This window comes from Castanea sativa, chromosome 6 (genome assembly GCF_040712315.1).
Source record: "Castanea sativa cultivar Marrone di Chiusa Pesio chromosome 6, ASM4071231v1".
In the NCBI taxonomy this organism is placed as follows: domain Eukaryota; kingdom Viridiplantae; phylum Streptophyta; class Magnoliopsida; order Fagales; family Fagaceae; genus Castanea; species Castanea sativa.
The window spans coordinates 45,278,259-45,291,686 of NC_134018.1; the positions used below are offsets into that span (position 1 = coordinate 45,278,259).

At 32.0% G+C, this 13,428-nt stretch overlaps 1 protein-coding gene, 1 long non-coding RNA gene and 1 pseudogene across 2 annotated transcripts; all 3 read right to left on the minus strand.

The window, feature by feature from the left end:
- Positions 1-3,221: 3,221 nt before the first annotated feature.
- LOC142638366 (UDP-glycosyltransferase 76B1-like) lies at positions 3,222-6,416 on the minus strand (annotated as a pseudogene).
- A 1,949-nt stretch (positions 6,417-8,365) lies between these two features.
- LOC142641072 (UDP-glycosyltransferase 76B1-like) lies at positions 8,366-12,164 on the minus strand. The gene is made up of 2 exons (XM_075815441.1): positions 11,312-12,164; positions 8,366-9,424 (listed from the first exon to the last, which is right to left on the minus strand). Exons 1-2 carry the CDS (start codon positions 11,844-11,846, stop codon positions 8,520-8,522), a joined length of 1,440 nt encoding a protein of 479 aa, XP_075671556.1. The 5' UTR covers positions 11,847-12,164; the 3' UTR covers positions 8,366-8,519.
- A 900-nt stretch (positions 12,165-13,064) lies between these two features.
- On the minus strand, positions 13,065-13,428 carry LOC142640405 (uncharacterized). The gene is made up of 3 exons (XR_012845191.1): positions 13,410-13,428; positions 13,251-13,299; positions 13,065-13,146 (listed from the first exon to the last, which is right to left on the minus strand). It is a non-coding gene; the product is annotated as an uncharacterized LOC142640405 (long non-coding RNA).

Here is a 13,428-nt window from a genome sequence, read left to right on the forward strand (position 1 = left end):
GGATTTGGAGCTTACACATGGTTGTGTCAGTAAATTACTACATGAGATAGCAATAGATTTAGGGTTAAATCTGATTGTAAAAATTTCAATTCTCTTATAGTGGATTTACTTTACCTTGAGGATAGTTATGTCAAATCCTCCTCAAGTTTTTACCTTGAACGGTTCGTTTCATCAGTTTTCCTGGGTCATCATATAGTGATGTTATTTATTTTCCGCTGCTTTGCATGATATAATTTATTTGTGTTTAACCTAGATCTGAATAATTAATCTAAGTAATCACTTAGTTAATATATTAGGTTAAACAATCTGCTTTAAGGGGTCTAAACAAACCTATAGATTTTAAACTTCCCTTTCTTGTTGCCTCATTAATAACATCGAAAGCTCTCAAACTCAATCAGCCAAACCTATCGATTCTGGTACGTATTTATTGGATGATGCAAAGCAGAACTTACAATATTTTAAGCAGTGAGTGTATACAAAGCTGCCCACATCTAACTAGATATGTAGAACAATAAGTTTCGTATAACAAATTTCAAATTTTTTACTACAATTGTTGAAATAGCAAGTTGTGATTTATTACAATAAAAGTAATGTTAGTGGTGAATTTATGTGAAATTATTTGTAGACTAATCAAAGTCCATCAAACAAATTGTAAAATTTGTTATGTTCGTAATATTGTTATATTGTTATTGTTGAAATTAATGCCCTTAAATCCTATTGTATGATGTTATGTATGATATTATGTATGACATTATATATGACATGATGTATGACCTAATATTGTGATTGATAAATTTGTTTTATTATTATTTTCTAAAATAATGGTAACATAAATATGGGACATTATCATATAGTCCATGAGATGCATTGTATGTGATTTATGTGATTTAGTCACAAAAGATGTAAATCACAAGTTCCTTATAAACTCAAAATGTAGTTTGTAGTCGATGATGAAATTGGGCATTTCATATGCGAAGATTATAATATATCAACTAAGATAATTTGTCTTGATCATGGAAATTGAGATTTCTAGTTGATATGTTTTAAAAGTTAAAACATATTGAACTGGACCGCTGTGAGATTTATTATTCTCCGAACGACTGTCAAATGAATAATAAACTCACGACTTCTATTTACATAAACTCTTAATCCTGAGAGAATAATAAACTTAATCATGCAATGTAGGTTGCTTTGATATATCAAGAGTGAGATCTAAAGTTACAGTCAAAATCTCAGTATGTTGGGCAACCACATTTAGTGTTAATGAAACATATATTCTCAAGATGGAATTCATAGTTTCTTATCGGAGATATAAAATATTCCCTTGAGATAAGTTTAATGGGTTCAGTTATTCAGAGAGTTAGGCCTAACCACTTTGGTAAGAAGTTACTAAATTATATATTTATGAAATTGGATTTCATAAATATATAATGAATAACTTTAAAGGATTAAACGGGTACTCAAGGATAAGATGTAGTAATTTACAAAAGTGGCAGTCTATATTCATGATTTTGTATTATTACGAATATTTTATGAATGGGTTACATGTATAATAAAATCTTGGGATATAATTTATAAATAAGGCCTAAAATGCAATTATATTTATATAGTGGTATTAAATATAATTAATGGTAACTTTGGATTAGTCAAGAGTTGACAGAAAAGCCCAAGGCCCATTGGAGCTAGTGTCTTATTGGTCCCTTTTGGTCCCACTCCAAGCCACACACTAAAGCTTAATTGGAAAGGCCCAAAAGGCCAGCTCAATTAGATAATCAGTTATATACAAAGGGAGAAACATATAGAATTTTCTATAAAGAGAACATTAAGAACACTATTGTAAAGTTGTATAAAGAAGTGTTAGACACTTTGACATTGACACTTTGACATTCTCCTTTTGGAACTGATTGAGAGACCACATATCTTGGTGTAAAGTGGAATTGGAGTGAAGATTAAAAGTGTTCCTGAGTACTTCAATCTTTGGTTTTGAATTTCACCGCACCAAGGTGCTATCTCTTATTCTAAAATTCTGAAATTTACATAGCACATATTATCAATTGCGAATGAAGTAGATCCGTTAATTTTTCCCTGCGTATATGCATATTTCCTTCAGTTATATGTAAAAATAAATAAAATTGTGGATAGTTCAATAACTTCGGATGGAGGAAACACCACGCTTCCTACCTAAGGAAGTAAGTTCTAACAATCTAATGTACTACAATACCATTAATAAAATTTATATGTTTTTTTATTATTTTTTTAAAAGGACTGAATTTATTATTATTATCTATATCTATATGGAAAATTATTAGGTACTCCCGGAGTACCATAAATGCGTACTCTCCCCTCTCACATGAATGGTGGGTCCCACCATGAATTTAATTAGTGGGACCCACCATTTATGTGAGAGGAGAGAGTACGCATTTATGATATTCCAGAAGTACATAATAATTTTCACATCTATATAATATCTAAAAGTTTAAGTATGGATTTATTGCTACTACGCTCCTGTTGAGCCACACATCAGTGCAGCGTTTTAATTCATTTCGGTCTCATTCTGTCCATTTTAGTCTATATGATTCATTTAAGTCCATTTCAATCCTTTCGGTCCATACAATCCATTTTAGCCCACTTCGATCAACTTCTATTCATTTCAATCCACTTTAATGATGCTTTGGGAGGAGAGGTTTGTGTAAGAAGAGGAGCTGCTTTGTTGACAATTATATCACATTCTTAGCAAAATGTTAGTAAATTCTTGATAAAATTACATTTTTTATGTTATTAAAGCCTTGTATTTTTTTTCTAATATAAGTGATAAATTTTACTTATATTTGCTTCTTCTTTAGGTTATTCAAAATGTATAATGGATAAACCGTTTGTAATGAGCATTAAAAATAGATTCCAACCACACATTATATTATTTACAAATATTTTACCTTATATAATAATTAAATGTAAAATGCATTATATTTCTTTAAAAAAAAAAACTTACAAAATTTAAAATACTTACTAATAACAAATATAATAGCTTCATTTAGAAAATATAATATATTGTATCACCTATACTTTGTTAAAAATAATCACATCATTTTAAAAATAATTTATGGCCAGAACTTATAAATCTCATCTATTATTTTTTTTTTTCACTTAATAAAAAAAAAAGGTCAAATTTTTCCACATGCAATGCACGAATATGCAACTTGTCATTATTAAAGTTTGTAGCATGTGTGAACACCCATCACTTCAGCTAAATTATTAATTCACATTTTACAGTTGTTTAGGAAACAAAGATGGTTTTCCTAGTCAAAAGTTTACAATAATGAGTAAAAATTGGACAAAGTATTTTGTCACAAAGTGCCAATACTTAAAAGTACAACATAATCTCATCCCCTCTCTCTCTCTCTCTCTCTCTATATATATATATGTGTGTGTGTGTGTCCCCAAACCAAGTCCAAAACTCTTGCAATAAGGTGTCACTGAGATTGGAAGACAAATGATTCTAGTTTAGAAATATGACTAACCAAGCTGTCCAAGTTTTGGAGTGAAGAACCACCTTATTGCTGGCAAAATTTTGCCTTGTCCTTCAACTTAGAAATTCTGTCTCTAATCTCCTCCCCTTCTTTCTCCACCATCAATCTTCTAATGCACCTCTCTATGTCCAATCTATCCGATCCATTCTCTAGCTACAGACCAACCTTCCAAACTTGGCTAACATACTTGGCATTTACCTTTTGGTCAGTGAAACAAGGCATACAAATCATAGGGACCCCCTCACATATACTCTCCAATGTTGAATTCCAACCATTGTGAGTCCAAAATGCACCTACAGCTGGGTGGGCCAGCACTTCCAGCTGAGGAGCCCATTTTATAATATGAGCCCTTCCATTCAATGTCTCAAGGAATCCACTTGGCAATGGTTCGAGCCATTCCAAGCCACGGACTAATCCAGGTTGAACCACCCATAAGAAAGGCTGATTGCTATTGGCTAGCCCCCAAGCAATCTCCAAAAATTGGGCTTCACTTAAGGCCGCTAAGCTCCCAAAGCTTGCATAGATTACAAATTCAAGAGCTTGTTTGTCTAGCCAGGAAATGGAACTTTCGTCTTGAGCTAATAAGCTACTTGAAGAAGAGGTTAGATAGTATTTGTGAAATGGGCCCATTGGGAAGATTGGATTGGGAAATTCTTGGCGTAATGTGTCAAGTTCAGACTACTCAAGCTCTTCAAAAGGAGTTCCAAATGATTCCTGAAAAGACCATTGACCATGACAGCTATAATTTCATAATATGAATCAGGGTCCACATTGTCCATCACTAGGAGGTCTTTGACTTTTAGATGTGGAAGCTCTGCCACTGGCTCTTCTAATTGAGAATCTGATAACAAAAAAAGTGGCATATGCAGTAGAGATTTAGAGTAATGCTAATACAACATTTTTTACAACTTATTTGACAAGTTATTGATCCTCAAATCAACCCATTAATGAAACTAATTTATTGTTTACTACTCTTAACTTGCCGGAAGCAATGGTAAAATGGTGATTAGTTGAAAAAATTATCGTATAAGACAATCTCATAGAGCATCCTCTCACAATATGTGAGTTTTATAACTATGCGGAGTGAGTCCACCAAATGTAAAAGAGAGGCACTCCGTGATGCATCTCATGAGATACTTTCTTAATCCATTGAGATCACTCATTAAGTGATACTTACCTAGCAGCTCTCTTTTATAATTGAACCATGTCCTTTTCAATCTTGAGCTAAGAAAAATCCGTGAAAATTTGTGCTATAAGTATAACCTCTCAATCAATTTCATTTAGCAAAAAAAAATACCGTCTTCAGTGTGAATGAACAATTTTGCATTCAATAACATTTTGTCAATACCTTAAATTATTTAAATTTTCAAACATCCATCAGTCTTAACAATTGCAATCTAAGCTAATTTGAATTTGACGTCATTCTCTTATGTTAAAGGATAATATCGCTACCACCAAAATTTTGGTTGCCTCACAATTTATGTGCTAATGATGAAAGATATGCTTCGAGTCAGCATTGAGGTTATTACTTTCGGGTTAAAATATACTTTTTATTCATTCTCAAAAAAAAAAAATACTTTTTAATTTTATACCTAAAATATATTATAATTTCTCTTTTAGTCGTTAAAATTGTAAGTGTTCTATTTCTATCCTGGAATTTTAAAAATGTTTTAATTTTCATCCATCCATCCGCTTTTATTAAGCTTATAGAGACAAAAATAAAACTAGGATTAAATTCTAGAGACAAAAATAGAACCACAAAAATATCGTTTTTGTTCCTAAAATATATTTTTAGTGCTTTTTATTATTATTTAGAGTATTTATTATGTGAAACACATCAACAAAATGTTTAATTAAAGTACAAAATGATAAGTGGGGGACATTTTAAGTTTTTATAGAGAAAATATAATTTTTTAATTTCTAAAAACAAGAATGGAGATCCATTATATTTCAAGGATTTAAATTATATTGTTTCTCCTTTTTTACCTTATTTTTATTAGTAATAACAATATAAGCACACTCTCTCTAAGAAATGAAAGTATCATTTGGATCCAGTTAACAGATATCCAGTTTTGATTCTATTTTCATGAAAAAAAAGAAAAAATTATCAGAAAATTTGTCCTTTTTTTTGGGACTTAACCCATAAAAAAATTCATAAAACTAACAAATCAGCCGGTAACAAATAACAACTGAGCAACCAAAAGCGATTCCTCTAAGACGGTGTTATTGACCACACTAGCCAATGGATCATGTTCAGACTAGCATTGGATTGGATCCATCTAGACCTCAATCCTAGTTTTCCTCTGTATCATACACATAAATGAAAAGGAACAACATACCTTGTATGGGGAGGTAACCCCTTTCCCTTAGCAGTGGAAATGCAGCAAAAACAATAAAAGAGGAAAGACCACCAGTCCTCAAAACAACCCTCGGGAGCTTAAGACTGTCAGCAACAGCTTGCGTGAAGTAAAAGAAGGCATCTGAGATTAAACAAGAAATAGGTTCCTCTGAGGCATCAGACAAGAGCTTAACCATGCAATCCCGGAAAGGCTCTACACATTTGGTGTTGAGGAGTTTAGCAATAAATACAACATCTTTTGAAGAGGCTTCAGATTCCAAGATGCCATCTGGGATGGAGTGGAATGTAAAGTTGGGAAAGTTTGAAGGGTTGAGAGAGTTGAAGTTTGTGCATATTATGGTGATGGAGAAGCCTTTGGAGTGAAGAATAGTTGCAAGTAGTAGCATAGGGTTTATATGGCCTTGGAATGGTAATGGAAAGAGTACCAATCTGCGGCCCTTCCTTTGCTCCATTTGGGTGTCTATTGGGTTCTCCATATGATTGTTGCTTCTATGTTGTTGAAGACTTGTCAAGGATTCAAGATAGACTGCCTTCAACGCCCACTTGCCCACTTGCCTGGTGGACCCGAAATATAATTCTATAATCTATTTAAAAGGAGCAAAGGTAATGCGATGTTCTCTCAGCGTCGGAACTTGTACATATTTGTCCACATTGGACATGTGATTTAAGAATAGAATATGTCGTAAGAATCATGAATAGAAAGGATAAGGAAAATTTGGTAGCATTGTTTGTATTTTTTAAAAATATGTGTGGGTAAAAAATATGTAAAAATATATGTAAAGTTGTTTAAATATCAAAAAATGTTATTTAAACAATAGTAACAAATGAATTCTAAATTTATATTGTACAGGACACTATAAATTTATTGTCTTAATTCATGAATCCTTTGACATATTTTGTCACCATTAAATGAAGTCTAATATATTGGATGCATTGGATCTAAAGTAAGTCTCAATAAAATAGCATGATTTATTAAAAAATAGTCATGTTAATGAATGTTATTAAAGCAATTGTTAATAAACCAAAATAAAAAAGTTTTAATATCACTTTTATGGAAAATATAAAAAGTTATCAACACCTTTTATTAATTTATCATTCCCTCAATAAAATGTTTTTAAAAATAACTCTTAAATCAATGTGCATTAGTTAACAGTTCTCATTGAAAAATATTGACAATTTAATACTAGAAATAGTAACCCAAATTTCTTTTTTTAACTGCTTGCTTTCAAAATATATGTCTTGGATGGGCCTTTCTAATTTGCTTATTTTAGACTTGCCAAAGCACTCTTAGTTTCTTAAAAAAATTAATAATAATAATAATAATAATAATAATAATAATAATAAAAATGATAGTTTTATTGAGACATTTCAGAAGTTACATAAGAAATCACAATATTGGGGCATTCCATCATTCATAAAAATAAAAAAAAAAATAAAAACCCCAACAGAGGAATAGCATAAAATACCAACACTAGTGCCCTTGTCTCTTTTTTAGAACCAAACCAGCAAACTCACTTATGAGGGAGAAAAGAACATTATGTTTAGTATTAGGGTAAGTTAGAAAATCTTGGATTTAGATTTAGACTATTAATAAATTATGCTAATGTTCTTTATTATCAAACTTCAAAGTGTTTGCCTGTCCCTTTCTTCTTGAATGTGTTGATTTCAATAATAAAACTTTACTCTTGTTATACAGGTTAAAAATCACTAGAAGTTAACATTACAAGTCAAACAATGAAAAAAAAAAAGCTAGACATATTTGTTTTTGCTAGAAATGGACGTATTACGTTTTAACTTACCAAGGAATTGGATAATATTTATCTTATTCCGAAGTAAAATAGGATCAAGCTTAGAGTTGTGAAGAGTGAAAAAGCCCAAAGAGCAAATTTCTCATGGGGTCAAATTTGCTTCACCTCTTCCTAGTGCTTGAGATGGGTTTGAGTAATTTTTAAGTACTCTCCAAAATTTGGTGATATGATACTCTCTTCTCTCGCATTCATAATAAAATCCACCATAAACAGAAGAGAAAGGAGCACAACATCTCACTATACTCCAAAAATATCTAATGATGTAAAATATATATTTAAATTGACATTGGGCATCTCCACAAGGATAAATAACAGAAGTTAAATCCCCAATGTCATCACAAAGTTCCTAGATGGCCAATTCAAGGGCGAACTTTATATTAAGTAATTTACGCCCAAAATATGGCATGCTTAGGATTTAGACCCAATTCTACCAAAGAAAAAGGGATTTTAACTTTGAAGTTTGAAACAAAAGTCAGAAAGCTGTAGCATGGATTAATTTTCAGGTCATGCATGGGCTGGCCAGATACGATTGCAAGCAATTCTATTGAGGGAACCTTTGGTTTTGCAAAAATAGGCCAGCTATTCCAAGGAGCATTTGCAACCATTGGTCTAACTATTCATTTACCTTATTACTCTACCCCTAGTTTTCGGGTTAGATTGAAACATCAAAGTTTTCCTATTAAAACTTTAAATTTATTTCATCTCAAGGAAGAGAATAATTTTTGTGCCAATGCTTAAAACTTAAAAGTACATAATAAGATAACGATTGAAATTCTTGTAGACCTTCAAATGCCCCAAACCAAATAAGTCCAAAGCCGACTGGTGTCATTGAGATTGGAAGATAAATGATTCTAGTTTAGATATATGACTAACCAAGCTGTCCACGTTTTGGAGTGAACAACCACCTTGTTGCAAGGAAAATTTTGCCTTTTCCTTCAACTTTGAAATTCTGTCTCTAATCTCCTCGCCTTCTTTCTCCACCATTAATCTTTTAATGTACCTCTCTATCTCCAATCTGTCCAGTCCATTATCTAGCTGCAGACCAACCTTCCAAACTTGGCTAACATACTTGGCATTTACCTTTTGGTCAGTGAAACAAGGCATACAAATCATTGGGACCCCCTCACATATACTCTCCAATGTTGAATTCCAGCCATTATGAGTCCAAAATGCACCCACAGCTGGGTGGGCCAGCACTTCCAACTGAGGAGCCCATTTTATAATATGAGCCCTTCCATTCAACGTCTCAAGGAACCCACTGGGCAATGACTCGAGCCATTCCGAGCCACGAACTAATCCAGGTCGAACCACCCACAAGAAGGGCTGATTGCTATTGGCTAGCCCCCAAGCAATCTCCAAAAATTGGGCTTCACTTAAGGCCGCTAAGCTCCCAAAGCTTGCATAGATTACGGATTTAGAAGCTTGTTTGTCTAGCCAAGCAATGGAACTTTGGTCTTGGGCTAATAAGCTACTTGAAGAAGAGGTTAGAAAGTATTTGTGAAATGGGCCTATTGGGAAGATTGGAATGGGAAATTCTTGGCGTAACGTGTCAAGTTCAGACAACTCGAGTTCTTCAAAGGAGTTTAAGATGATTCCCGAAGAGGCCTTGCTTTCATTGACCATGCAAGCTACAATTTCATAATATGAATCAGGGTACACAGTGTTAATCACTGGAAGGTCTTTGACTTTGAGAGGTGGAAGCTCTACCACTAGCTCTTCTAATTGAGAATCTAATAACAAAAAAGTGGCATATACATTAGAGATTTACAGTAATGTTAATACAATATTTTTCACAATAATTTTCATAATAGCTGATTTAACAAATTATTGATCGTCAAATCAACTCATTAACAAAACTAATTTATTGTTTACTACTCTTAACTTGCCAAAAGCGAAGGTAAAATGGTGATTAGTTGAAAAAATTATCTTATAAGGCAACCGTATAGAGCATCCTCTCACAACATATGGGTCTCATAAATATGTAGAGCATATCAAATAAAATAGAGGCACTTCCTAAAAATAAAATATCTCATGAGATACTTTTTTGATTAGTTGAGCTCACCCATTAAGCGATACTTACCGACCAGCTCTCTTTTATAATTCAACCATGTCCTTTTCAATCTTGAGCTAATCTTGAGCTAAGCAAAAGTCATGAAAATTTGTGCTATAACCACTCAATCAACTCATTTAACAACAAAAAAATTAATTGATTCAATGTGAATGAACAATTTGCACTCAATTATATTTTGTCAATGAATATCAAAAAAAAAAATTACATTTTGTCAATACTTAAAATTTTTAAAACTTCCAAAAACATCCATCAGTCTCAACAATTGCAATCTAAGCTATAATTTGAATTTGATGTCATTCTCTTATGTGAAAGGATAATGTCACTGCCTAGGAGGGCGTAGCTACATGTAGGGGGAATGGGGAGAAGGGGTGTGGCCTCCCCAAAATTTTAAATTAAAATTTTCTTTTATAGTATATATAATTATCGAAAACTTTAAAGATTTAGCCTGCAAAATAGAAGTTGAGCCCTCCTTCCAAATATTTGGACTTTTAGTTAGTCCAATAGTGCTTTTATAAAAATGAAAAAATTCCTCAATTAGCCTATGAAGAAAATGTAGTTTTTGTTTTTTAAAATTCATTTTTTAAATGTAAAATTTGCACTTGTATTTATTAAAGTTTTGTATCACCCATGTCTTTGAAGACTATCAAATTGAATTATTTTATTCACTTTGTTAGATAATTTTGTAATTCTTATTAAAAAAGAAAATTTTTCAAATTTCATTATAGAGATAGTAAAAGATTAAATTTATTCTAGGAAAGATTGTCAGTGAGCATAAATTTTATAAGACATACTAAGTTCTTTTTGTTGGTATTTTTGGATAAGTCATAAAAAATGGTAAGTTTTTCTAAAAATTATCTTGTGAATATTTATACGTCATAGTTTTTAATTTTGTATTTAATGATTTATGAATTATGACTTACTTTAATATTAAAGTTTTTATATATCTATATATAGAGGAGTTTTATAAAAACTGGTTGCCTCATTGTTCCAGTGATGAAAGATATGCTTCGAGTCAACATTAATTGAAGCTATCTACTTTTAGGTTAAAATATACTTTTTATTCCTAAAATATATTCCAGTTTCTATTTTAGTACTTAAAATTTTTAAGTGTTTTATATTTATCCTGATATTTTAAAAATGTTTTAGTTTTCATCCTCTATCCACTTCTATTAAGCTTAAAGACAAAAATTAAAAATTAGGTTATATTAACAAATGCCCGGCCATTTGTTTTGTTAATTGACTATTTTGAAAAAAAAAATTGATACCACTTCTACGATATATATATATATATAAATTGTCTATAAAATCAATTTTTTTTCCCTTAAAAATTTAATGATATTCCAGGGACAAAAATAGAACCACAATGATTTGGCCCTAAAATATAGAAATACTGTGTCTCAAAGAAATAATTGGATTAGTAAAAATGAGCAACCAAGAGCGATTCCTCATCATGTTCAGACTAGTATTGGATTGGATCCATCTAGACCTCATTCTTAGTTTTTTTTCTCACCTATATCCTACACATAAATGAGAAGGAACAACATACCTTGTATGGGGAGGTAACCCCTTTCCCTTAGCAGTGGAAATGCAGCAAAAACAACCAAAGAGGAAAGACCACCAGTCCTCAAAACAACCCTTGGGAGCTTAAGACTGTCAGCGACAGCTTGAGTGAAGTAAAAGAGAGAATCTGAGATCAAACAAGAAATAGGTTCCTCTGAGGCATCAGACAAGAGCTTATCCATGCAGTCCCGGAAAGGATCTGTACATTTGATGTTGAGGAGTTTAACAAGAGCTACAAGATCTGATGAAGAGGCTTCAGATTCCAATAAGCCATCTGGGATGGAGTGGAATGTAAAGTTGGGATAATGTGAAGGGTTGAGAGAGTTGAAGTTTGTGTGTATTATGGTGATGGAGAAGCCCTTGGAGTGAAGAATGGTTGCAAGTAGTAGCATGGGGTTTATATGGCCTTGGAATGGCAATGGAAATAGTACCAATCTGCGGCCCTTCCTTTGATCCATTTGGATGTCTATTTGGTTCTCCATATGATTTTTTTTTTTTTTTTGGGGTAAAAAGGCTTTCATTAAAAACTAAACATTACAACTGAAAGGAGATACATAACGATCACAAGAAACCCCAGCAGCGTCAAGACTAGGCAGCATCGAACTCCATATGATTGTTGCTTCTATGTTGTTGTTGAAGACTTGCTTCTATTTATCAAAAAAGAGTCGCATAAATACCAAGATTGAGAACTGAAATGAGAAAGTCAGAGACACCCTCAAAAATAATTTTTTGTAGACCAATCTAATAGAAAATTCCAGGTTTCTGACCCAAAAAAAAAAATCAAAATCAAAATTCCATAGCCCGGAGCCACAAATTGAGCACCATTTTTAAGACTAATGAGATTACGTGTACAAACTGCTAGTTAGGTTACTTGTTACAATTGGATTCTAATTCTTAACCAGTGGACCCAATGGAATTTTCAACATTATTGAATCGGAGTTATGTATTGACCAAAGGGGGCTCTAGCCCCAGCTGGGCTCACGAGAATTTCCTTGGTATTAGTAGTATCAAACGATCAATGAGTGTCTTTGCCATAACTGACTTGAGTTTTTGGCCGTGTTTGAGTAGCTTTGCAACAAATGACTTGATTAGTAATAAAAAAATTAATAAATAAAAGTGGTGGCTAGACCCAAAGAGTGATTGTCTTACACCCAAAAATAAAAATTGTGAACCGGTAGACCGTAGACCTTCTTCTTCTTCTTTTTCCCTATTTGTTTTACTGTCTTAGTTTTAATTTATAAGTGGTTCTAACTTTCTAGGATTATAAACTATTTCATAACTTTTAGTCACAATTTTGATATGACAGATTGTGAACAGTTTTCTATCCCTTACACATAAACCAATAATTTTTCTTTATCACTCACACACTAGACACTACTACATCACAGAGTTTGTGTTGATTTTTTTTATCCTATTTCCTTTTATTTAGCAAATATAATTAGCTTTTATAGTTAAAAATAGGATTTATAATAAAATTGAAGACAATTTTTAGACAAATTGCTGTAACATTTTGTAATGATTTTTGACCTTTAAAAGAATGTCGGGTTCTTTTTTAATAAATAATAATATTGCAATTTATTTAAATAGTTATTTTGTATTTTTTTTTTTTTGTTGGCATTTTGTTAGCACTAAATAAATGTTAATTTAGATTTTTATGAGAAAAAAAAAAATCTTTTTTACCTCGCCCTCCTTCAATTGAACTTCTCGCTCTGTCCCTGTTATTGATCAACACTAGTGCCCTTGCCTCTTCTTTAGAACCAAAACAGCAAACTCACTTCTTCTTCTTCTCTTTCTTTTTAATGTGAAGCAAACTCAATTATGCTGGAGAAAAGAAGTTTAGTGTTCAGGTAAGGTACCGAATCTTAGATTTAAATGTAGACTAAGAATAAATTATGCGAATGTTCTTGATTGATCAGAGTGTTAACCTCTCACTCTCTTCTTGATTGTGTGGGTTTCAATAATAAAACTTTACTCCTGTTATACGAGTTAAAAATCACTGGAAGTTAACATAAGAAACTAGACAGGGGAAAAAAATTAAAAAAAATAATAATAATAAAAAGAGATGAAGAAGAAGCTAGACATACTACTTTTTTATTGTTCTTG